Consider the following 26561-nt stretch of genomic DNA (forward strand, 5'->3'; position numbering starts at 1 on the left):
TCCTGACTTCTACATCTCCACATCCTGTGATCAAGCAGGCTCAACCCTCTGGCACTTCCATGTGCTGTTCCTGGATCCTGGACACCCAATTAAGGATCAGGGACTGAGAAACTGCATACACAGCAGTACAGTGTTGTGATAGGTAAAATCTTCATCGGTCTTGAATCTTCTTAAATCCTGGGATTTGTATTTGGGAACCTCCAAATATTTTTCTGCCAATGGCCAGTATGTTTCAAAGGTAAAAAAGACAGATTTTTCTCCCCTGTTGGAGAACAGACTATGTTTATAATGACAGATTTTATTAGGAATTAATTGTATGAACTATGTTTAGATAATCAGGTGATGCGTTTCCATGTAGAACATTTTAGACGAGTTATGATGTGAATCTCATCCCAATGAGCAACAGGTGAGATGCACCTGTAAACCATTTCTGTGAGTGCTTCACACAGTCAGTGTAATGATGTCCTACAAAGGAATAATAAAGTTTGACAGGAAAATGAAGACATAATGTGAAATTCATATTCAAATCTGTTTAAAGCAACTTGTTTACTGTATTCAGACAAATACTTCTGAACTGTTTTCATTCCATTTACTACTACTGCAGTTAGGCAAAAAATACAAAGCTGTTAGTAAACTATGAATTCATTCACAGTAAGCAATAGGTAGACAAACACTTCTGCAGTATTCCCGTGTGCTTCTTTCTACTCCTAATGTGGATAGATAAATTCTTAGTATTCACTCCTAGTAGTTGATGACAATGTTCATAATAATAATGATGATCATAGTAAAATAATGTACATTTAAATAGAATGTTTCCCTGAAATAATTCTACAAACTTTGCAAAATGATGCAGTGGAACCACTTTATCCAGTTACTGAAATACAGCCACCTCTATAATGAATCACAACATCTGCTTAAACATGGATAATGTCAATCCTGTATGATAGATTAGATCAGAAGAAGAAATAAGTACTATAACTAAGTAATAATGAAAGGAAAACTATTTGAGGTCAGGTTTGTAGGAAAACCACAGCTCAAATCCCTTTACTTTGAAGAAAAGTCCTACAGGGTGTTTTTAATTATTAGGTTTTGGAGTTTTTCTTAATTCTAATGGCAAAATCTTAAGCTGTTCAGCATTCCCAACACCACAGTGGAGGATGGAAAAACCTGAGTGTGACAAACCAGCACTGCAGCTGTGAAACATTGCCTGAGTAGGTTTCAGGACAAAGACTGTTGGCACCATGCAGTGAGTGAAGTGATCCACTTTTTAAGATGCTTATTTTCATTCCGATGTATTGCTTTCATCTTAATGAATTTGGTATTATTCAGCATAGTAGATTCAATTAAAAATACTTAAAAGTATTTAAATTATTAATGATTCAATAATTAGAAATAAGCATTTTAATCCATGACTGAATAATGTATACTATTCAATTTATTTTTTGGAAATAATGGCCTAGGTTTATTTTTTTCCCTATATTTGCAATTCAGCACTATTCAGAAGTTGCAATTTTGTCATACTGGTTTGCTGCAGAATATAGTGAGTGCAAAACATCTTATTTAATACAGCCCAAGAAAACACACACACATGTGGGAGACAAGAAATGATATAGTCCCCTAAAGCTCTGCTAAAATCTCAGTGGTGTTTAGAGATACAGTGGTGCGAAAAACACTGGCAAAAAAACAAATCACAAGTCATAAACAAAAAGGTTATAATTATGGCAGAGAAAACTTACAACATTTACACCACTAGTGATAGGACAAGAGGTAATGGTTTTAAATTGAAAAAGGGTAGATTTTGATATTAGGAAGAAATTCTTTAGTGAGAGGGTACTGAGGCAACTGGAACAGGTTGCCCAGAGAGGTTGTGGATGCCTCATCCCTGGAAGCGTCCAAGGCCAGGTTGGATGGGGCTTGGAGCAACCTGGTCTAGTGGAAGGTGTCCCTACCCATGGCAGAGGGTGTTGGAACTAGATTATTGTGCTGGTTTAAAGGTAAACCAGCAGGGAAAATGAACTCAGCTCAAAAGACAGATTATAAATCAGAATAACAATTTAATAAAATAACACAATAAGTACAGTTATACAGAAAAACAATTGGTTTTAACCCACAAAACCCAAATATATAACCCAGCACCCTGGGGCATGAACAGAGTGGTGTTCTTTGGGCCCCCCTGAGTCCAAAGTAAAAGGAAAGGGAAAAACCTGTTGGTGAGAGTGCTGTTGCAGTCTGGTCAAGAGTGGTGGTTGCAGTCTGGTTGAAAAATGGTGGTTGCAGTCCAGTCGAGAGCGGTGGTCTGCAGTCTGGTTGAGAGCGGTGGCCTGCAGTCCTCCTCTGGATCCCACGAGTGGATCAAAAGGTTCCGAAACTCCAAGTTTATATATTCTTCAGTTCAGGCAGGAATGCTCAGTCCTTCCCTCAGAGCGGGGAATTCCATAAAAGGGTATGAGGATGCTCAGTCCTTCCCTCAGAGCGAGGAATTCCATAAAAGGGTATGAGGACAGGAACATCTTCCTATTTCGCAGGCCTCTACTGATAACAGTTTCTGGGAAATGGCATGGAAGGCTATAGAATACACAGTTTTGAGCTACACCCATCCAGTGATGAATCGGTCCCAGCTGTTCTAACTAGGACAGTGATCTTTAAGGTCCCTTCCAAACCAAGCCATTCTGTGATTAGGTGAATGTGACCACAAAGTCCTGCTCAATGCATTCATGCATAATGATGTATATTCACCCTCCATATACCCTCCATGGGCTAGCCTGGGAGCAGCTGGAGATAGCTGGAGACAGCCCTTCAGAGATCATAGGCCCACACACCTGAGCACAAGTAATATTGCCATGGTGTGCAGTGGGTCAGTGCATTACCAGACAGGTTGTTGCAAGTCACCTGTGGTCCCATTGTGGACAGGGAGCAGACATCCCAGAGGGTAGCAGTCCTGCGGTGGCATATTCACACATCTGCAACTCCAGACTGCCTTCTGCTCTCCAGAGACTTCTGGAGTGGACAGCTGTTCACTGTACATTCAGGATCAGCTGAACCTAAAAGCAACCCTAAACCAAACTAACCTCTAAATTCCTTTCATTTCTGACTGGAGTTGGATTTAGACACCAGTCTCCTGACAACTTAGTGTATATAGGCTCCGTGTCCCCTGCGACTTCTGCTCATGTGCATTCCTGGCTTGATTTTGCCTCTAGGGTATTGCTGGCTCAGGTCTACTGCAGAGAGACGTCCTGTCAGTACTAGAACTGCTCAGAAGGCTGATGCAGCAGCTGGGAGCACATCAGCTGCACTGGCCCTATAGGGACTCCAGACTCCCAGAGCAGGCAATACCACTGGGAGAAGTGCGTCATGAGGGCATAACAATGAACAGACTCCAAAACAAGCTGCCCTGCCAGAGACACTGAACCCACCTCTATCACCAAGGGTGATCTGTGCCAGCCACACTGAATCAAGCCACTATTTGCGTGGGCTTTTTTTTCCTTTAATGCAGCTGCCATATATGTAAAAAAAAAACCTCACTAGGAAAATAACAGTATTAGTCAAATCAACTTTGTTCTTCAGAGGGATGAAATCCAGTGATACAATTCACAAATAGTGGGTGTTGGTGGGTGGGAGTATTATGCAGTTTTTCAAACGCTTTTCTCCTGTGTAAGCAAATTTTCGTTCTTGCAGAGGCCTCCCGCATAATTGCTGTGAAGGGTCACACAAGGTTTGTTTTTCCCAAGCTCCCAAGATGACTGAGCTGGCCAAAGGCTTGGGATTTGGATAGAGAGGCAGTGTTGTTCCTCTGGGCCATGGTGCTGCTGTTAATTCGAGGTCTGGAAGAAGGGGGTGCTCTGCTTGCTGGTTGCTGTCCTCATTTCAATGCCATCTATTCAGCCTTCCACATCACAGATTATTTGTCCACTGGGTGTAGATGGTCCAAAGCTTTTTTCACTGTGCCTTCCAAAGAGGAACAGTGTCTTTCCCAGAGTACTTTATCCCAGTTCCACCTCCGAGGACGGCTATGATGTCTGCCTCTAAATAATTAAGACTACCATAAAGCAGGGGTTTTACAGAACATCCTCTTTTTCCTCCTCATTAGCCTCCCAACTTCATCTCTCAGCCCACGCTAAGGTCAAGGAACACCTTGTGAGAGGAGCAACATAATACAAAATCTCTCACATATGTGACAGTCTCTGTATTCCTTGAGACTTCTGAGACAAAGGAGAACTTGACAGAGCGTGAATATGTTGCTGGTGGATCTGGTTTTGATATTTGGCTGTGAGGCATGTAGTAGTGGGGTATCTATATAAGCCATAAATTAATGAACTGAGAGCTTTATTTCTGCAGCTCTCTAAACTGGGGCAGTTAGGTAGCCTGGTGTTTTGTAATCCTGTTTTACTTAATTAAAGTATTCCTGTTGGCTGGGTGGAAAGATGTGTTACCCTATTACTAGCACAGGATGAAAGGAGACATCATTAGTGTACATATCTCCTTCCTCAGACCCCACCAGAGCTAGGGCCTCTGTAGGTCCTCTGGAACAGAATTAACATATTTCTTATTGAAATGGGTTTTTTTTGTTTTGTATTTTTTTTCTCTCATATCCAGCTGCATCAATTTCCTCATTGCAAGAATTAAACTGCTTATTTATCTGTAATGTGCCTGGGCTTTTGTGAAACTTTACAAATGAACCTTTGCTGTCAGGCTAAGGAAGGTTTATTTTAGTGCTTGTACTTCCTATAATCCTGAGTTATTAATAAATTGAACAACTTTTCAGGGGTAAGACTCAAGATCATGAGAAGTCTGTCTCATGCTAAGGATGATGAAAAGACTGCATTGGAGTCCTCTTATAAGTTTTCTTGGGTTTGTGCCATTGGAGGAGGGAGCCCATAAGAAGCAGCACCTGGTAGAACATCTGCATCAAGTCCCTGCTGACATCCTGAGATCCGTCTGCCCAGACTCACTCCTCCCTTCATACAGAGCTTGACATATCTGGCACCCCACTGCCAGACAACCTCAGCAAATACTTCTCTCTCCAAGGGAGGCTGTGTCAGTTTTTCAATGTCTTCAACTTGTGTTATCTCATTGCTAACCTGATGGAAGAGTACACAGACTCTTTTCAAACTGCTTAAGGCTCTCTGGAAGAAATTTGCCAAAGAGCATTGATCTGAGCCAGCTGGAAGGCCTGATCTAGGTGCAAAGATTAAATCCAGCCTTCTCCAGACCAATGACCCTGAAGTTTTAATTCTTTGCAAAGGACAGGAAAACTAAGACAGTAATTGAGATAAATGTTGATGAGTGGATGGGACAGATCTGTTCCTTAAGGCTTTGCAAGGAAGCAGCAAGGCAGTGCTGAAGGCCCCCAGGCCAGCTCCATAGTTAGCTGCTAGGTTGAAAGTCAGTTATAATTTCCTTCTGTTATTCTACATCACTTTGAGTTATACATTATGGTACATACCCTCTGGTAGACCCTTTCAAAGGAACTGAATAACAAAGATACTTTAATTTTCTTGTTTAAGTTCTGGGAAATAAAAGATCATTTTTTATTTTGAGTTGGCAATGATGATTCTCCAAACTAGTGATGGAATAGTGGAAATAATAGATTTGTGGAAACTGTTCTAGAGATCTGTACTGTAAGGAATGGTGGATCAATGAAAACTTCCTTTCTATATCTGTATTATCTTTTATACTGAGAATGTTTTATGTCTGTCCCCAACTCCTATGCTGCAAGAATGATTTTGGTTTCCAAATGCCCTGGCTCATGGGGAGCATTTTTTCTTTCTTCTATCTGTGAAGACATATAAAATAGAACTTATCTTCTTCTGTAGATAAGAATTAATTTAGTAAGAGACATCTCTTCTGTGTATAGGAGCATACTACAGCATAGAAGAAACACTTGCTAATGTGGGTTTGAGGGTGCTACAGTCTCAAGCAAAGTAGATTGTCTCAGATGTGTTGCCTCTCCATCACTCCATAACACTGACATAGCCCAGTCACAAAGGTGTGTACATAAGAGGTTGAATAATTCATGTTGAATAATGCAGTCTCCTGAGCATTTATTTCACTCCTTGCATTTGTCCTTCAGGCATTTCCCCTCTATCATGATATTGACTTGAAAATTTCCTAATACAGAAGGCAGAACTTGTAGACAAGGAAAAATTTCAAAACTATGACTCTTTTTGAAGTCATACATCTCATATTTCTGTGGAGAATTTACCAAATTTTAGCATCACAGTCTTCGGAAAAAGTCATATGTATTATGAGAATTCCTATTTTGAGGCACCCCTTAACCAAGGGGATGTAATTATCATTCTGTAACGTTTCAGATGAGAAGCTGTATTTGACCAAACTGTACCACTTGCAAACAAAGGCCACTTTCTATTAATTAAAAGCAGCTGCTGACCAGTTTATGAGAAAATAAAAAAATCAGACATATTCTCATGTCACACAATCATGTTTATACCTTGTCTTATTTTAATGTGAACTCACAAACGTTCATGTGAACAGGCTTGCTCTTCAACATAAAAATCTATATACTGCACTGGGAAAATGTCCCCCACATACATTGCCTAATTTAAATTAATTTGTGTCTTTGGTAATGATCTGAAGAAGTTGCTCTACTCTCTTTTCCGTTTAGTGGTAGAGATAAGTGGAACAAAGACAAAGTACTGCCTGAGAAAAGTAACTCAAGAAAGGCTTTGATTAATGAACAGAAAAACACAAATATGGTCACCTGCTTTTTAAGAATGAACAGTCACAAGCTCTTTAGGGCAGCAAAACCCCATGATACTATTGTTAAAACAGTTCTGCTTTAAGTAGACAAGCATAGCACCTTAGCTCATCTTTTAAATGAGAAGTAAGTAAGTCATCAAAAGAGAAGTAGGTAAAAACCTGACTTTCACCATGCTTGATGCTCTGAAGGTTCCTCAGGCAGGAAAGGCTAAATAAAGCTGCCCTGAATTCAGAATTTGCTGCCCTTGCCAAACCAGAGCAAGTCTTACTATATTACACAGTAATAGCTACTTGAGGCCTCTTCAGTTTCAGCCATGCAAAAGCAGGGGAGACAGCAGGTCACTCCCCAGTGCCTCCTTGCAAAACGGTAATGCAGTAGGCATGATACTACCAAAAGAAGTAGGTATGAATGTGGCATTCTTTGACTGAAAAGGAGTCCCACAGACAATAAGGGAAACAACTATGCAGAAACGAGTTTCAAAAGGATAACAAAAGACAATTTTTCTGGCACCTCCCTGAGAACCTAATAAATAAAAGTAAAAAGGCTGAACGCCTCAGCTTCTATTTATTTGTTGTAACAAATCAGGCAACAGTGATGGTAGGAGACTCACCCTGTAGGTTAAGCTCTGCTCTGTTCTTTTTGTAGCCTCTCCAAAGCAGTCCAGGGTTGCAGTCCTACTCTAAACACGAGCAGCTCCCCACAGAGCAGGAGCGATGCTTTAGGAGTGCAGAATCAGCAAAAGGGCACCCCTGCCATTTCCCTCCATGTTCCTCCTCTTTGCTGATACTATGACAGGAGAAGGAGGTGCCTCTACAGAAATGCATACGTTCTCAGTATTAGTACATTTATGTTTAACTCTGTAACAGACACACAAAGCTACTCTAACTTGGCATAATGTGACTTTTTTATAATGAAGGCAGCAGCAATTAACCTGACATGCGTAAATCTCCCAAATCCTGTTTATTTCTTACTTAAGTAAATGAACCATCCATCCAAGGAGAAGCTGCTTTGCTCTAGACACCTTTATCTCCTCCTCGCCCTTTTAAGGTCCTATGAAAAATAAGTAGTTGTGGTAAGTCTGATTTGATATAAGAATTAGGTCTTGAGCAACGTGGTGAGTTGTGAGGTGGTAATCTCCCGCAAGAATTGGCTGTTTTACTTTTATTTTCTCCCACTCTTGTTTCTGGAGGAACTGTGATAGGAGAATGACACCAGTTTGTCACCAAACTCCAAACTCCATACTCACCTCCTTTGGCTGCACTCTTTTAAATTCCTACAATCTCTTTGTGAAATGGCAAAGTCCTGAAGATCTGTATGTTGCTCAGTTTTTCCATGATTCAACAAAATGAAGCTCTTTATAGTTCACATTTATAATTGACCTGAACACACACTTGCTAGGGAGAATTTGGGCAAAGCATGAACTGTGGTCCATTTGGTCCACAGGTCCACTGTGGTCAGCATTTATCTGCTGTTTTTAGTTATCAAGCATAAGACAACATAATCAAGCCTATTGATTGACTAGTCAGGTATTTATTTGTTGTTTTAACATCCAAAACCAATATAACAGTTATGGAAGTTAGAAAAAATATAGCACTGAAAAAATTGTTCATTCAGAATGAGAATTGTACTTGAACTATCCTCCACAATCATCAGTTAGTTAATTTGTCCCAATATTTATAGTTCATCATTACAACTGCCAAAACTGGCAACCGCCAGGATTGTTGTCTCAATTAAGGACAGTAAACAGATTGTCCCATTTTTTTTAATGAAAAAATCTAAAATGTAATACTTCACAGTTTAACATGTTTATTCATTTAAACGAGCTAAAAAATAGTGGTGCGACATCTGCTTGAGAGACACTGGTACCTAACATTTTGGCTGTCTCCCCACCAATTTGATTGTGATTAAGGGGGAATAAAAGGATGAGTAGAGGATTCTGTCAATTAAATGAATTGATGAACTGCAAGTAAAATATTTTTTTCATTCTTGGGAAAGTGTAGAAATACACCTAAAAAATGCATTACATAAAACTAAGAGGATGATGGGGAAAAGTACTGCAAAATATCTCCATCAGCTCTTTCAGGGAAAAATATTGTAAGACAATCTTTGCCAGTTTATTCATCTCATGGCTTCATTTCCCAAAGTACAGGCATAATCCACTGTAAAATCTTTTAAGAAGCAGTTCCAACATCACATTTCTGGTGTCTTACTGATGTGCCATATTGTTACTTAGTCATAAGCACCACTAATTATTACGCTACTGTAAGTAAAACTTGAAATGCAATCAAGATCTGTAGTATCCTGTTTGTTGGCACCCTAACTTGCCTATTATGCATTTCAAGTACAGTCCTTTACAGAGAACGGTCCTAAATGCATTTGGCCTTCACCAACTGGCTCAATTGTGCCTTACAGACACAATCCCACATCACTTATCACTCTACTGGGAGCTGCTAGCAACATTTTCCTTCTTGAAAGGGCAGCATTCAAAACCTGGCCCTAACTCAGCAGATAAGCCTCTTCCTTGGTAGCAATTTTCATGGAAATGGTATGAGCAGTTTTGTAGGGCTTTCACTTTGTTTTTCTTTAGGACAGTTTAGTAGCATTGTCTAATTTTAGGTCAACTACTCCAGAGGACACCTAAGCAAACAGATGAGTCTGCTCATGCTGTGGCTATCTGCAGTTACGTGTTCTGGCATAATCTCACAGTCTACAGTGTTGTCCCTGCTACAGCTGGCTGACGGATGGACGGAGCTATGACTGATCCTGAATCACATGATGTCTATATGATATGCAACAGTGAACTTTAACTTAAGCATTCTTCAAGAAAAGTTCAAATGTATCTCTAGAGTCTACTAGGGAAATGCTTAACACGCCTCCTAAGTTTCCAGTAAAATATATTTAGAGACACTAGGTAGTAGAGCTAGAGCCTTTCCTTGGCAATGTTCACTAGAAGCAGTAGTAAAACTACTATACTGAGGGTTCTTCACTGAGATGGTCTATATGCTGCTTCTGCTTTTGTAGGATCAAAGAGAAAAGGAAAACCACCAAGGAAAGGTTAACTAAGCAAAATCACTGCTGGAAGACTATTGTGCCTTCCTAGCCAGAGATTCTTCCAGACAGGACATCTGCTCCCACCCACAGCACAAGGACTCAGTATAGGCATCTCCTCCACAACCTCTGCTGGAAAGAAATTCAGTTTACTCCACAAGCAGAGGACAACAACACTACTGATGTCTACCCTTCCCCTAGAGGTGAATATCCTTGAGAAAACCTGCCCCATTAAGCCAAGTTTGCCATGTAAAGAATTTGATCAGCAATCTTTCTCTGAAACAAGTGTATAAAAGTATTACTTTTATAATAAAGTCAATTTGTCTGAAGGGATAGAACTACATGGATAAACCATGCCTGGAGAAAGAGTCTTACTCTACTGGTATTGGATAGCGTGCCAAAGGAAGCTCTCTTCATTGTCTTTTAAGTATTCATAGGCCACATTTAGTTTTAATATGAGCTTAGGGGCTAGAACTGCCTAAAATAATCCAGATATTCTAAAACTGATATCACTGCTCACTTTTGAACATTGTGCTGTTTTGATTGCTTTAATGTCCTTTCAAATGTATATAATTCAGTGTGTTCAACATTAATAAGAGAATCAAAATAGTAAAAAATTCTTTATTAATAAAATAGACACTGAGCAACTCATACAAAGATAGATGATCCAAACCCCAAGAGGCATGTTTCAATCTCAGATATAATTAAGAGCAAATTAAACCACATGTCCCAGTAGAAATTATTGTACTGATAAGAAAAAAAGTGTATTTGCTGCAATATTTACCACGTATTTCTACATACACTGAATACAAGTCTATCCAGTTTACCTAAGGAAAAAGAAATGTTCCTGTTACATGAGGACATCCTTCCAGTACATGAAGGGAGCCTACAAGAAAGATGGAGAGGGACTTTTTACAAGAGCATGTAGTGACAGTACAAGAGCGAATCAATTCAAACAAAAAGAAAGGAGGTTTAGATTAGACATTAGGAAAAAGTTCTTTATTCTGAGGGTGGTGAGCACTGGAACAGGTTGCCCAGGGAAGTTGTGGATGCCCCACCCCTGGAAATGTTCAAGGACAGGTTGGATGGGGCACTGAGCAACCTGGTCTAGTGAAAGGTGTCCCTGGCCATGGCAGTGGGGTTGGAACTAGATGAACTTCAAGGTCCCTTCCAAGCCAAACCATTCTATGATTCTATGATCCATTCTACAAGTCTATAATCTTTCACATAAATGAAAATGCCTAATCTAAACAAAGCAAACACACTGCAAACTATGGCACTTGTGGGCAATACAGACTCATAAGCCGCACATCAGGGAACTTGCTAGAACCATGATATATATATGCTTTAGTTTTTGTCTGATTCATAATTATGGGAAAGGCAATCTTCCTGTTCTAGGAACTTCATGTTAATAAATTTGACAGTAAGAATTGCTTGCTTGTTATCATAACTGATTCAGAGAGAAGGTTACAAGACAACCTGTGTGAAGGGAGTAACTACACATCTTTCTCACGCCATGCATCACCCAGAGACCTCTATGTAGACATTAAGAAAGCAATCCTTCCAGCATCTTATAGAACAAGAAAATTGCTAATGCAAAGTAACAGGAAAGGCGTGCAGCTTCTGTGACATGCGGTGGGGCACTGGTGAAGTGAAAGGCATGTCACATCTGAGCAGACAGCTTGTGATACGCTTTTCCCTCCACTGAAAGTGGCCATGTGTCAGATAATGTTTCACCATAAATTCAACATGTTGCTATGTGTGTGGTCATGTGTGCAAGTAGTAGCAGACTATAAGTCACATGCATGCATACATGTTAGAATTTTGTGCCTGTAAGAGTCATAATTAAAAAAAGAGAAATGTTTGCACATACATGTTTCACTTTTGTGTTCTTCTCAGAAGACTGTTGTACTCTTAATTTTTAGAGGAGTTGTTTTGCATTGCATAAAGTGAGTAAGGAGTATGACAGATAAGAAGTGAATCCTTAGAGACTCATAATGTATATGCTCACAGTTACTGTATGGTTAAAAATTAACTGTACTGATCTAAGTTTCTTAAGTGGTGATAATGGGACTGTGTCAATTTAAAAGAAATATATTTTCCATTATAATATTTGCTGTGATTTGTATCCCTTTGTCTTCAAAATCACTACAAGAAATCTTAGTCAGGCATCTCGGGAACAAGACAGTAAATACCTCAGTTGCAATTAAACCTAACATTCAGCCCTGAAATTTGTATCAAAGGTAAAGTGAAGCTAGTTCGCTAATAAAACTTAAAAATTATTAAAACTTTTCAGGAAGTCAGTCTGCCTAACTTCCTTGCCACATTCAGCACCAATGGCTCTACGCTTTTCTTGATATCAAACTGAATCTGAACCAGACAAAGACTGACCACAGGCTTAAAGGATTCAAAGCTGAACCTTTACATCCACAATTTTAGTTATATGCCAAACTCGAAGCAGAACAGGATAAAGCCAGAATTCTAAAGCTCCTTGCAGTTGCTCTGACATACCAACTCCTTCAAGCGACCTGTGGCTATCAAAGGGATCAGAAATGTTATCTACAGTGCATAATTTGAAAGGTACTTTGCAAGAACTGAAGCATGTCATGGAGCCAAGATTTACCCAATTATTAGTACACCTGGAAAAAAAAGTGTTTTCTTATTACTTACAACTTCTTACATTAGTTTGATGATTAAAATGATTGTATAGTTGGAAAGGAACATTTTTTTACAACATTCCCCTAATGAGTAGAGCAAGTTGATACCACAACCATCAGGAAGAGTATAATTAAAATACAATTTTGACTTTATATTAATAATAGACCAACATACTAATTAAAACCAACATCAACTGAACTTTCTATTTACACTAGTTCAGACAGCACAGGAGCAAAGAACTGTGTTTCAGAAGCATATGCGAATGTTAGAGCTTCTGTCATCCAGGTGCCATTTCTAACAGAACACATGTGTGCCGAACAGTTGGCAAAAGAATGAAAAAGATTACTGCAGATATATGAGCACACAGAATCTGGGATGACATAAAATTAAGTCCATATAGAAGGTGACAGACTGCTTCTAAAAGGATTTTTTTCCCCTACAATTTCTTCCATCTTCATGTGCGCGCGTGTGCACACATGCCCAAGAAAGATTAAAAGGGAGAGGGAGGATGAGGGTGTTTTCATATATTTTAAATAAAAGACTTTTTATTTGGTATTTCTGCTTTCTTTTGGAAAAGGAAACTAATTTGGTTATTAGGAAGCTTTGATTCCTAAGTTTGGTCAAGGCAGACACTCCTGTGAAGTCAGCATGAATATCCATGATAATAATAGCACCTGTCTTTTGACATCAAAGTTCTCTGCCTGAGACAAAAATAATGTAAACAATAAATTTCAGGTATCGTACTGTTGCTCCTGGCCTTGGTGTTAATCAAATACACTTGGCCAGGCATAAGTGTTCTTATTTTGGAGATCTAGAATGTAGAAGTGACTGACGTATTGCAAAACTTTCTTACAAATTTGGACTGCAAGAAATGGCATCGTTTACGGTCTCACAGTGAAGGGACTGTGCGTTCCTATGCAGTCTTGTTGAAGTAGAAGAAATCTCGATGATGGATTCATTGCATCTGCTAGTTTTCATCTGGATCCAGATCAAGGTCAACTTCATTGGAAATGTTAAGATAAAAGAAAGCATAGAAAGCCAACAAAAATACCAGTATAGCTGCAAGGACAAGGGAAACTTCCTGTAGAAATAAAAGAAAAACAAAATGTGTTAGAAATAACATCATATTTTCAGAGTAATCAGGAATAAATATTATTTCCCTTCTATAATACACATCAAAATAATATCAGACATATATAACCGCATAAGGCATTGATGCTTTAATGATTTCTTTTTTGTGATTATCATTTCAAATATTATAAAATCCACTCACTTAATAAAGATTTTGGTGAGTCTGATATACTGCCAGAAAGAGGATATTTGGCTTAAAAATCTTTAGTCTGACCTAGAAATAGGAGCTTTATATCCTTTTATTATGCTATTCCTTCTTTTTTAAAAGACAGAATTCACAAACCACAGTTTTGAACACAAATTTAAGTTATGAATTTACACTGTGAATTTTGATGTTTTCTAGCAATATGTTACTGCTTTTTGCCAACAAATTTGTAATTTTTTAATGAAGCAAACACAGTATGGTGGAAGTCAATGAAAATTGCTACCTCTACCTCCCAACCTCCTGGCGTACATTACAATATGGAGCCACAAAATCCTTCAGAATTGGAACCTTTCTTCCTTTCTCTCTGCAATAAGGCAAAAAGCACAACAATTTGCACTTGCACTTGCCTCTCTTCCCATAAAATATTGCAACTTGCTGCATCTTCCTTAATTAACATAAAAGAGTCTTCCAAAGTATACATGATTTATAGCAGCTTTCAGAAACAGAAAAATGTTTTTGTACTACATGTCATACTCATTATGTGACTGCCTATCATCTTTAAGGCTGGACTCTGTTAAGCTCTGACTTTAGATCTCATAATAAATGATCATCTCCTTTATAACAATACTTCTTTCAAAGTCACACTATTTCACATTTTTAAGATTTATTTTTCTGTAAGGCACAGTACACTTTACACTAGTTCAGATTTTCCTTATCATCATGATGTATTTTTAAAATCATGCACTGAGATTCTCCAAAGAAACATATTAGTTTGTACCTCCAAACCCCATTTTCCCTTTACAGAAAGAAGGAACAACCTCTGCTCCAAATCTCTGCTTCATGTTAAGGTATAAAACAACTACATCAGAACAATTCTGCTCTACACTTTAAAGGAGAGAAGAAAGACAGTTCAGTGACCTTATAACAACTAATCTAAATTGGTACTGGAGACACCACATGAAACCTACTCTGCACCAGTGGGACTGAAAGGAGATGCCTACACCTCACTGAGATAAGACACTGTTTACCATGCAAGGACAGAATCTGACCCTCTGGTGTAAGACTCACTATGTCCTCTAGGAGAAGCCAGCTGAATTCTTCCCAAAAATGCCCATTTCTTCCCTTAGACCAGAAAGAGAGTGTAGATAGTACCTCTAGTGTGCACTGTAGGATGAATCCTATCCACTATCTCTACGTTGGTGGTGGTTTTGTGATCAGCTTTGTTTGTCCACTGCTATGAAGGAGTTAAAACTGTGCATTTCATTTTTTAAAGTCTAGCCCATAATCTGGCATTCTTCTATAGAACAGCACTTCATTTGCATTTACATGAATGCATTTATATAGTTTATCAGAATGTTGGATCAATAATTCAACATATGCCACCTAATAAATTTTGAAATACTACTGCCTAGTTGGCCTATGTTCTATAGGAGCATATTTCTTGTTCTATAGAAACCTTTGCTTTACATTTTATATGGATAATTAATTGAGATGTACTTTAAATTTATTTTACCTCATTAAAATTGCTTCTGGAAATTTGCTGAGGCTGTTGGCTACAGATTTCAACTACATTTTCCTATTAGAATTGTATCATCCTCTGAACTTCATCCTCCTGATTTCATATGATTTGATTAAAAAAAAAAAAAAGAGAAAGTACATCTAATTCACTAATATATTAAAGGAAAGTGATTTTTGCTTTGTTGCAGTTGAAACACGTCAGTATCTCACAAAAGGGCATGGCAGCATCAGACAGGTTTCATTTATTTCCTTGTATCCACAGCTGTGCTCCCAGACCCATCTGGCCACACAGCTACTAATCTTAAGAGGATGTAATAAACAAGTGACATACAACTGCAAGCTCCATCTGCTCGGGAGAGTGGACAACAAAACCGCACAATGCAGGCACCGTTCACACTTGACACAGAGAGCAAATTCATTCCAGTATTAAAAAGTTTTTTCCCTTGTTTGGTTGCCACGCTTACCATGCTTTCTGCTTTACAACAGGTTCACCTTTCTCCTCCCTTCTCCCCAGTCTCCCTTATGAAATGCTGTGGTAGCAGCAGCAAGATTTTGAGGAATCTCAGCATTAAAGATTTGTTTCAAAGGAAGTGGAATCGGGAAAATCATGAGTTTTATTCTCAGGCTGCCCAGTAACTGCTTGATGGGAGCAGTTCTTTAATTTCTCTGCCTAAGTTTTACAATGAATAACACTGTGATAACAATACTACTTTCCTTACACAGCCATTAGGAACTGGGTGGCTGGATCAGTACTTATTATCCCTGGGAATGAAAAGCCTTATTGAAACTCCAGGTTTCAGAATTATGCAAGAATGTTAATTTTGAGTTACTGAAAAAGGTAGAGTAACAAAAATCTCAAATAAATGGCCTAACAAAGTATACCTGGCTCTCAGCTAGAGACACATAGTCTCTTAGGAATTGCATCCAGTTTATGAACTTTTATAAACATAAATTTTACAAGGTAAATAGCAAATGCAAGGCTACACTACTATACTGTACTTGCAACAACAGTATATCTTGTCATTTTAATTTGTTTTATACTTATCAGACTTTGCTATTTGTATTTTAAGTCATGCATAGAAATGAAATGTTAAAATACTCCCCACTTGGCATATATAGCTCCCTTTCTCTTGTACTTTATGGATCATCCCCATCATCCCTCTGCAAAATCCATTTACTCAGAGGATTTCACCATGAATAATTAAAGAATATAGAAGAAGCCCTATAGAAATAAACTTAAAATGATCACACGGCTTTTTCTCCTTTTTTTTTCTTTTATATCATGGTACAAACCACTAGGAAACAACATCCCTGCTCTCAAATCCCAAAATACGATCAAAGAAACCTTTAAAAACTAACAGAATTTTCTATTATATTCTCTTAGAATAATGTCTGAAGAACCCTACTGATTTCAGCTTGATTAAGTTTTTCAGAAACTTTTCATACTGGAAACACACGCCATTACAGTATAATGTAGATTTAATTCTCCTTTCATTTTTTGCCAGTTTTATGTCTCTCACGCCAAAATACTTGGATAATGTCCTCAAATTCACCCTGATGGAACAAGTGGCAGAGCTGGGATCTAAACAAGATTAATCAGGAGATGGGGTGAGGAAAAAATGTTGGCTACAATAATATACATGGCTACATATATGTGGTTACAGCATATAACTATATACAAATCCTGACACCATGGTAGCATCATACCCTACACATATAGAGAAATATCACACTTTCAGGAAATTTTAGGGTGTTTTTACATATTTTTTATTGTCCTCGAGAGAGAATCATACCTTTTTTACCTGAAAGTAGCTTAAAACTAGGTGAAAGAGTACTACAAATTGCTCTATTTGAAATGCTAAACTAGCCCTGCCTCTTTCTGAAAAGGAATGAAAAAAACCCACAAAAAAACACGCTGACCAAGGATACCTGCAGAAATAAAACAAACATATATGGACTTGACAATCAATCTTTTTATCTCATATAATTTTTAACTGAAGACTTTATCTGGACACTCACTGTGACCATTTTTTAGAGTTTCAACACAATCATATTTAAATATGGATGCTTGCTTCCTTAATGCAGGACATTCTACAGCTAACAGAAGGTAACAAAAGTAATTTATTAACTTTTATCTGCACTTCTGATGTAATAATTTTTTACTGTAAAAATTTGAGATAGAAGAAAGATCGTTCTGTCTCAAATAATGAGAACGAGATACTCTTACAGAGTCATCTAAAAAGCTTGGCCATTCACCCACAAAGCAACAGGATTTGTTTTAATATAGCTAAATGCAAAATAATACACACAGGTATCAAAGATGTAGATAGTGCTTACAAAGTGGAGTACTCTGCCTTAAAAAACTATGACTCTTAAAAAGGTCTTTGGAACTCAGATGTAACTACTCTGTCAGTGTGATCTCTAGATGTACAAAGGCAGAGGGATTTCCAGTAGGGAGATGATTGGTATTTATTTTATCATAGAGAAGAATGAGAGGTAGTTTGGTTACAGCATATAACTATATACACCTGTATTTAAGTAAGGTCCTTCATAGAGTGAGGTCCTTTTATCCTGTTTACAAGAATCTCTCAAGGTCCATCTGCAGTTAGATAAGCTCAGTTTTGAAATAATATGCCATTTCCTAGAGGCAAGAATGATTGAACATTCCAGTTACCTCTTGGGGAAAATATGGCCTTCCATAGCTATGAGTCTTTTATCATCAGATCTCTCTCAAAAAAGAACATTTTTATTTAGCAATTGGAAAGAATACTTCAACTTGGGCTTGTGTGAAAAGTAGGTCCTGACCGCCAACCTTGGAGTTGGTGAACACAGCCCTCCCAGCTGCTCCTCTCTTTCAGGACTCTGGGAAGACTGGGATTACTTACATGGTCAGCGCTATATTCTGAACCCCTGAAGTATCAGGTTTTTAAAAGTTATGACACCTCCTGCTTAGCTACCCAGACTTTTCCATTTGAAGTGTTACGTAGACTAGTCATAAGTAGAGACATAAGTAGGCCTGAGAAAGATGGACTACTGCTTCTGGAGGGTACAGAAAATCCTCCTGAGCTCTTGCTTGGTATATCTTCTTCTCATGCTCAAACCACTGTGATTACTGCATTTATAGGTCAGGCCAGGGTCTGATTTTGTTCTCTTTTTACGTGTTGCTTCCCCTCCTTTTCATTTCCAGGTCAGGAATCAAAGCCTGACTACCAGGATCACTGGGAATACCACACTATATTCATGGGTGGCACATTAAGATGCTCTACACTTTGTGAGGCACGTAAGCTGGTTTGAAGACCCAGTATTTTGGCCATTACAAAGTGCTTGGACTTGTAGAAAGTATTTGGATGAAATTTTATGATCTAAAACATACAGAAGTTCAGATCAAATGATCTAATAGTCTCTTGTGGCCTTAATTTTTGCAAATTTATGAAACTGTATCCTGAGAAATGTAGTTCACTAACTTAGCAGGTTATGAACAGCATGAAATCAGAGAATATCCTCTGCCAAAATACACTAGGAATGTCTTGTTATCTGTTCATACATAACTTGTTCCAGATGAGAGAAACTCTTCATGGTGAGGTAGCTAAACAATAGATTAAGTAGATATGCAAAGGAATGACAGACAGTAAGCTCTCACTTTGTTTAGGAAAAAGTTTTTTCCTTAGTTTAATCAATGTACTGCATTGCTAATAATTCTCTATGGAGTGGTATTCTTCAGTCAATCATGTCTTTGCAAGTACTTTGCAAATACTACTATTCAGATTTGTGTCTACCTTTCAACAAGACAGAAAACTTCATCATCTGTCCCACGGACCACTGACCTATTCTTGCAGCCTGCGAAAAAAATCTCTTCCCAAGAAGTCCCATTACTTTTGGCCTCTGCATACCAAACTTGAGCTATGTGGGGGCCAAGCTTCCATATTCCTCAAACCATTTTCTGCTTGTCACCCTCCTGTCCGCAGCTCTTTCTCATCCACTGAGAGCAGAGGTAGCACCCATGGTACGAAGCCCTTCCTGCTCTGTCTGGTAAGGATGAGCAGCTGGGTTCCCACCAGCACAAGCCCCTCATGAGGGAACACAGAGAAAGTTCAGAGGCTCCCTTTTTGGTACTTCTACAAAGAATTTTGTCTTATCCAAACACATACAGTATACTGCTTTCTCTTGGAGTTGTTTCTCAAGACAGGGGTCCTACTTTTCCAAGAGACACAATATATTTTGGCACTGTCTACGTTAGTGTCACATATACAAACAGAGCCAGTACAACAGCTCTGCTACAATATTTAATCTGTAAACATGTTTAAAGAGTAAATATTACACACCAAGTACTAGCATGGTCACCCTGCTTGAACTAACTTTTGATAAGTTATTACTGCTCAGCTGCTTCTCTGACATTATCAACACAGATAAAATCTCTCATTGGGGAAATTAAAAAGTACTAAATGCCAGTGACTGAAAGAAACTTTGTTACTTCAAACCTTACATTAAAATGACAAGGCAATCAAAGTTTGACAAGAAAAGCTAATTAGTATGCCAGCGATGAAATGTAAAGGATCTCCAGGGGATTGGTTCTGAAAAGTTTTATGTCATTTATGGGGCCTTTTTTTAGCTAATGTTGTCAGCTCTCATGGTGAAAAACACAACAGTTGAATTTCATTATTTTCATAGAAATTAAGGACTAAAATACCTTCACTATTTTCTAGGCGTCTTTTTTTCCCCCCTAAATACTACAGCATGTTTTAGTTTACAGCCAGGCATATAAGTTCTTCAGGACACTACAACAAAAATACTCTAGAGTTAGCAATGACACTAAAAATCCTACGGTTTTAAGTGGCTGTACGGTGCTTATTGTGTTAGGTATTTATTTGGACATTTCTATTTAAAGTGTCTACTTATTATACTACACTGTAGTTACATCTCTCTTTTTTCCCCTCAACACAGACTGAAGTTAATCAACTGTCACAGCACAGAATTGGGGCTCACATAATAAAAAGGGACTAAAATCCCAGCCTGTGGAAGGTGAATCATGTTGCTTATCACCATCACTCATCACCAGGCACAAGGAGGAGACCTTAAAGACAGAGGAGTGGAAATGGGTTTCTCCTCAGGGTGGCAGGGAAATCCCCTCCTGACCTATCTCACCTCTCCAGGTGCCCTTCAGCAACAGGTATAAGGCCTTGGAATCTGAAGACCAGGGAAATGAGAATGTCAATGAAAGTCCATTCAATTTGGAGGGATCACCTAGGGCAGGGCAACCTACCCCCAACATCACAAGTTCCCCAGTTAAGAAAAAAAAAGGATGGTAATCATTGGTGATTCCCTTCTGACAGGAATGGAGGGCACAACATGCCAACTGTACCCAAACTATACAGAGGTGTTTTGCTTCCATGAGGTGTGGGTAAGGGATATCACCAAGAAACTTCCCAGCTTGGTATGGCCCAATGACTATTGCTTGTGCTTTTCCAGGTAGGTACCGATGAAGTCCCAACAAGACTACAGAAAATCAACAGGGACCTCAGGGCCTTGGGCAACTGGTCAAGGGATCTGGAACACAAGTTGCATTCTCTTCTGTCCTGCCAGTTTCAGGGAATGATGGGGCAAAACCCAAGAAAATCATGCAGGTAAATACCTGGCTTTGAGACTGGTGTTACCAGCAGAATTTTGGGGGTTTTGATTGTGGGTTTGTTTATATGACACTGAGCCTACCGGCAACAAACAGGGTCCACTTGCCTCAAAGGGGAAAAAAGGATCTTAGCTCAGGAGTCAGTAGGGCTCGTTCAGAAGGATTTATACAAAATTTGAAGGGGGATGGCTTGAAGGCTCGACAGAGATAAGGTATGGGAAAGGGAGATCTATAATGACCACTCAAGTAGCAGAAGGAGGCTTAAGAGGGGAGGCTTTCAGCAAGTACAAGCAGCCAAAGACATAACCACAAGACAGGACTATAAGGTGTCCCTGTGCACCCCCACTGAGACATTGACACAATCAAATACTTCCATAAAGTGTCTCTACACTAACACACACAGTAGGGGGAACAAACAGGAGCAACTAGAGATCTGTGTGCAGTCACAGGGCTTTGACCTCACTGTAATTATGGAGACATGGTGGGACAGCTCCCATGACTGGAATGTCATCATGATGGGCTACATGCTTTTCAGGGAAGACAGACCTGGAAGGTGTCCTGGCAGAGTGGCCCTCTGTGTGAGACAACATTTGGAATGTATTGAGCTCTGTCTTGGAGTGGATGATGAGCAAGTAGAGAGCTTATGGGTTAGGATTAAAGGGCAGACTAAGTAAGGGTGACGCTGTTGTGGGTATTTGCTACAGGCTGCCTGATCAGGAGGAGGAAGTGGATGAAGCCTTCTATAGGGAGCTTGAAACAGCCTCAAAATCACAAGAACTGGTTCTTGTGGGGGACTTTAACTACCTGTTGCTGGAGAAGCAACACAGTGAAGCACGAACAGTCCAAGAGACTCCTGGAAAGCACTGATATCAACTTCCCATCACAGGTGGTGGAGGTTCCCACAAGGAATGGTGTGCTCCTCAACCTCATACCAAGAAACGGAGAAGACCTTCTTGGGTGTGGCTTTGGCTGTAGTGATGATGGGATTGCGGAGTTCAGTATCCTCAGGCAAGGAGGACGCAGGGCAGCAAGTAAGATTGTAACCAGGGATTTCAGGAGAGCTAACTTCAGCCTTTTTAGGGATCTTCCTGGAAGAATCCTATGTGAACAGGCCCTGCAGGGAAGAGGGGTCCAAGAGAGAGACTGATATTTAAGGAGCACTTCCTCCAGGCTCAAGAATGATGCATCCCAATGAGTGAGGAATGAGGCAAAGGGGGCAAGAGACCTGTGAGAGAATGAATAAAGAACTCCTGTCATTACTCAAGCATAAGCAGCAAATACACAGGAAGCAAGGTCAGGCCACTTGGAATGGATATAGAGAGGTTGTCAAAGTAAGTAGAAATGAGACAAGGAAGGCCAAGGCCCACCTGGAATTAAATCTGGCCAAGGATGTCAACGGCAACAAGAAGAGTTTCTTCAAATAGGAAAACAAAGGATAATCAGGGCCCGTTACTAAGTGGAAGGGGGACCCTGGTAATAGAGGATGCAGAGAAGGCAGAGTACTGAGTGTCATCTTTGCATTGGTTTTCACTGACAAGACCTGCCCTCAGGAATCTCTGACACAGGAGACCAGGTTAAAGGAATATTGGAAGCAAGACTTTCCCTTGGTCAAGGAGGTTTGGGTTAGAGAACACCTAGGGAAAACTGACATCCACAAATCCATGGGACATGAGGGGATGCATCCCTGAGTGCTCAGAGAGCTGGTGGACACCACAGTGAGGCAGCTCATGATCATCTTTGAAAGGTCGTGGAGATCAGGAGAGGGGCCAGAGGACTGGAAGAAAGAAAATGTCATCCCAGACTTCAAAATGGGCAAGAAGAAAGTCCCAGGGAACTACTAGCCTGCCAGCCTTCGATGAACCCCTAGAAAGGTGATGAAGCACCTCATTCTGGAGGGCCATCTTTATCCACAGAACTGAGAAGAAGATGATCAGAAGCAGTCAGCATGGATTCTCCACAGGGAAATCGTGCTTGAACAACATGATTACCTTCTATAAGGAAACAACTACCTGGATGGATGAGGGGAGAGCAGTGAATATTGTCTACCTCTTCAGTAAGGCTTTTGACACTGTCTCTCACAACATCCTCACAGGCAAACTCAGGAAGTGTGAACTGGGTGAATGGACAATGAGGTAGATTGAGAACTGGGTGAACAGCAGATCCCAAAGGGTTGTAAACAGGGTCCAATTGGAGGCCTGTCACTAGTGGTGTCCTAATATCTTAGATGAAGGGGTAGATCCTTCCTCAACAACTTCATTGACGACACAGAGCTGGAAGGAGTGTCCAATACCCCAGAGTGCTGTGCAGCCCTTCAAGAGGACCTTGGGAGGTTGGAGAGATGGGTAGAGAAGAATCATCAAGAACCATTCAACAAAAGCAAATGCGGAGTCCTGCACCCCATAAACACAATATCCTGTGACCTGGACAGCATGTGTGCGCCTTGATGGCAAAACTCAATCTTACCTGAAAGTTAGCTGGTATTCTGCAATAACATGTAGAAACACTATTCTACAAAATAAACTGCTCTTGATATCTTTACTCACTAATTCTTCATTACATATATTATTACATATATGCTTTCCTATTCTCTCTCATTTTTAAGGAAGAATTACTTCAGAAAATAAGGAAGCAAAACATGTTTTGAAAGACCAAGGTTCATATTCTTCTCACTTGTGAAAGACACACAAAAAACTTGTACATTTTACAAGAACTAGGCTGTACACTAAGTCTCCAAGTAGAACATCACTTTTAAAAGGTCACATCATTGAAAATAAAATGAAAAGTAAAATTCAATAAGAAAGGAAGGAAAAGGAACTCAAAAGGTTAATAATCTATCTTTTAAACAAAAAAGGCAATCTACTTTTTCTCATTAAAACCTGACACACAGCACTAACTGAGGAGATTATGTTGTGAAAACATACTGCATCGCATGGTAATGCTTGATCGAGATCAGCAATCAGGAGCAAAAAGAAAGCACTGTTTCGTGATTATAATAGCAAATTCTGGAAGACAACCAAATACATCATCTGGTAGCTCAACAGCTGTTACAGCTTGGTAGTAATACCTTGGCATTTGCTATAAGCTATAACTTGAAAAAATTGATTTCTCATCTGCCAGAAACAAGAAAATGTTCTCCTTTTAACATTTCTGAAGTTTCTTTCACTAGAATACCAAGTTAATTGATCCACTTTTTTTATTTTACTCAGGTTTTACCCTTGCTGCTAAGCTAATTGTGTATCAATTAGATTAAAAAGAATAAGTTTGAAGGAAAAATACTGAAGGCAACATAAATAAACAATGTGTGTTCAGATAAATCCCGTTTTGATGACACACTGGGTAGTAGACAGTAGAAAATATTTCTAATTGTCCTCCTTGGTCATACTCACAGCCGTGATCAGTCACTCATTATTATACTTCCTATCTCCCTGAAAAAGGGACATTTTCAAAACAAGGTTTAGTACCTTTCCATATGTTTTGCAGTTAGTTAAGCTTTCTTTTTCCAAGTCAGAGGCAGTACACAAAGATGCAGAACTGAGACAATAATGCTGAGAATTGATAATACCTAACAAACCCAGTTTTAAAATTACTACTAGGTATAGGATATGAAAAGAAAGAAGGAAGATGCTTATTGCAATTTGTCTAACTATATGAAATTGTTAAATAACTTGTCCTGTGTTTAGACAGGCTCCCCAAAAAGATCAATTTTCTAAGCACACAATACTTTATTTACCTTAAAATAAATATGCATCATAACAAGGACATGGACTACTTAAAATCTTTCACCATTTCAACTATTCAATTTATTTTAGGATTAAGTAAAAGCAATTCATCATAAATATTTTAGATTCTAGCATTTTACTTAGTTTTTGAAGTGTCATAAACAATATTTCTCAGAAATCAATATTCGCACATTACATCTATGGGGAAAAGAAACAACATACACACAAAGGTGGTTTAAGCTATCAAAGAGATCTCTACCTTTACGCCTAGTGCAGTTTTCTTGGCCTCTGCTTTTAATCTTGTGGCTCTTAACATAGGTCTGGTTTTCTTATAATCTTGTTTTCCTAGAGTAGAGAAGCATATTTAATGAAAATAATGCAAAAAGAATAAAAAGAATGTAAGCATTTATTTCAGCTAAAAAGTCAGATGCAACATTTTGAAAACATCGTATAGTCCATCACTTTACACAGAAGCTACTCTGTAACACAGGGACTTGATCCATAGAACAATGATCCTTAAAACAGACGATGATAGCAACAAGCAAGAGCCGACAAATCAGCATAGAATCTATTACTCCAGAGTGACATCAAAATACATATATGGATAGATACCCACTACTACAATGTTTATTAAGTTGTTCATTAAGAATCAGACAGCAAAGAAGTAGATTAAAGGTGCATTATGTTTTTCCCTATGATCTAAATCAAACCAAAAATTTTCATTAGAATTTTTGTTGGTTAGTCATATCTAATGCATACATAAATGTGCAACACAGGCCATTCTCGTGAATGTAAATGTTTCATTATTCTGAACTGGAACATTATTTGCAGGTATCAGAACTCACAGATATGCAGGTCAGTCCAAGTAAGTGCAGACCATTGCCCAACATCATATGCTTGTAGAAACATGTTACACAGAAACTTCCAGATGTACTTTTTAGAAGTTAGAAGGACTACCTCTTGCAGCCACAGAGTGCAGCCAAGTGCTTCATTACCATGAGTCCATATGAACTGAGTTTAGAGGAGGTCATGCAAGTATTTAGAAATGGTATAAATCATTTATCTCAACTTAATAATGATGCATAAAACACTTCATAACTCTCAGGGATATTTCTGCTGTTTGAAAGGACTGTTACTATGTATTATTAACTGTAGCTTCTTTAACAGAAGCCAAGGTACAGATAGAGTCAGAAAAGGAGGAGAAGGAAAAGAGGAATCAGTGAAGAAACTGCTCAGAAGGGGTAGAGCTTCAGTACAACCACTGTGGCTTTTCAAAAGAGTCCTTTCTGGTTTTTGCCTCCTAATGCATACATGCCTTTTTGTCCTTTTTGCCTATTTCCAAAGCTGGGCTACAATGCTTAAAGTAGAATGTCTTCCCATTTTTAAATCACTACTTTTACCTATCTGTACATTAGCTTTCATAACTGTTACAGTCAAATAACCTTTCCTCTAAAACTGTGTCCTATTTGCCCAATGAGATGGGATCTTACATTCATAACCAATAATGCAATCTTCTTATTTTATGGTTATCTTCAGAGTTGGGGTTTTATAGAGCAATGATGAAATTCTGAATCATGAATTGGAAAGGAAAGGTCTTCTCCAGTGATATACTGGATTCATGGAAACAGACTTCTGCCTTTGTCTACTCCTCCTATCACTCTGCTCATACTCAACACAGAGATCCTCTCTGTAGGATACTGTGGATGCTGAACTTGCATCACAAATTTGCTTTCACTGTATAATCTCTCCTCAGCCCTAGGGATTATATATGGTGAAGGTCTCCGTATTATCCTTTGGGCAGGTATTATTCATAAAAGACTTGAAATAACTTAAAAATAATCAATGACAAAAGGAAAAATAACTGAAACCATGTGTACTAGGAAAAAAAAAAAAAGCAGAATATCTCCAAGGAACTTTCTTAGAGGACATAGTGAAGAAAAGATGACAGAATGATGATTTATGTCTGATGCTCCAACATATTCATCCAGCCAACGCACCTCA

The 26561-nt window shown here is 38.9% G+C and overlaps 1 protein-coding gene across 2 annotated transcripts in view; it reads right to left on the reverse strand.

The window, feature by feature from the left end:
- Positions 1 to 10928: 10928 nt before the first annotated feature.
- The window catches only part of TRIQK (triple QxxK/R motif containing), a 61318-nt gene continuing 45685 nt past the window's right edge, over positions 10929 to 26561 (reverse strand). For both annotated transcript variants that reach the window (XM_027659154.1, XM_027659153.1), the window contains exons 3-4: positions 24820 to 24905; positions 10929 to 13505 (exon numbers count right to left, since the gene is read on the reverse strand). In XM_027659154.1, coding sequence (XP_027514955.1) covers positions 13392 to 13505; positions 24820 to 24905 — 200 coding nt within the window. In that variant the 3' untranslated portion in view covers positions 10929 to 13391. The remainder of the gene's footprint in view (positions 13506 to 24819; positions 24906 to 26561) is intronic.

Source organism: Corapipo altera, unplaced genomic scaffold, assembly GCF_003945725.1.
Source record: "Corapipo altera isolate COAL_440 unplaced genomic scaffold, ASM394572v1 52, whole genome shotgun sequence".
In the NCBI taxonomy this organism is placed as follows: Eukaryota; Metazoa; Chordata; class Aves; order Passeriformes; family Pipridae; genus Corapipo; species Corapipo altera.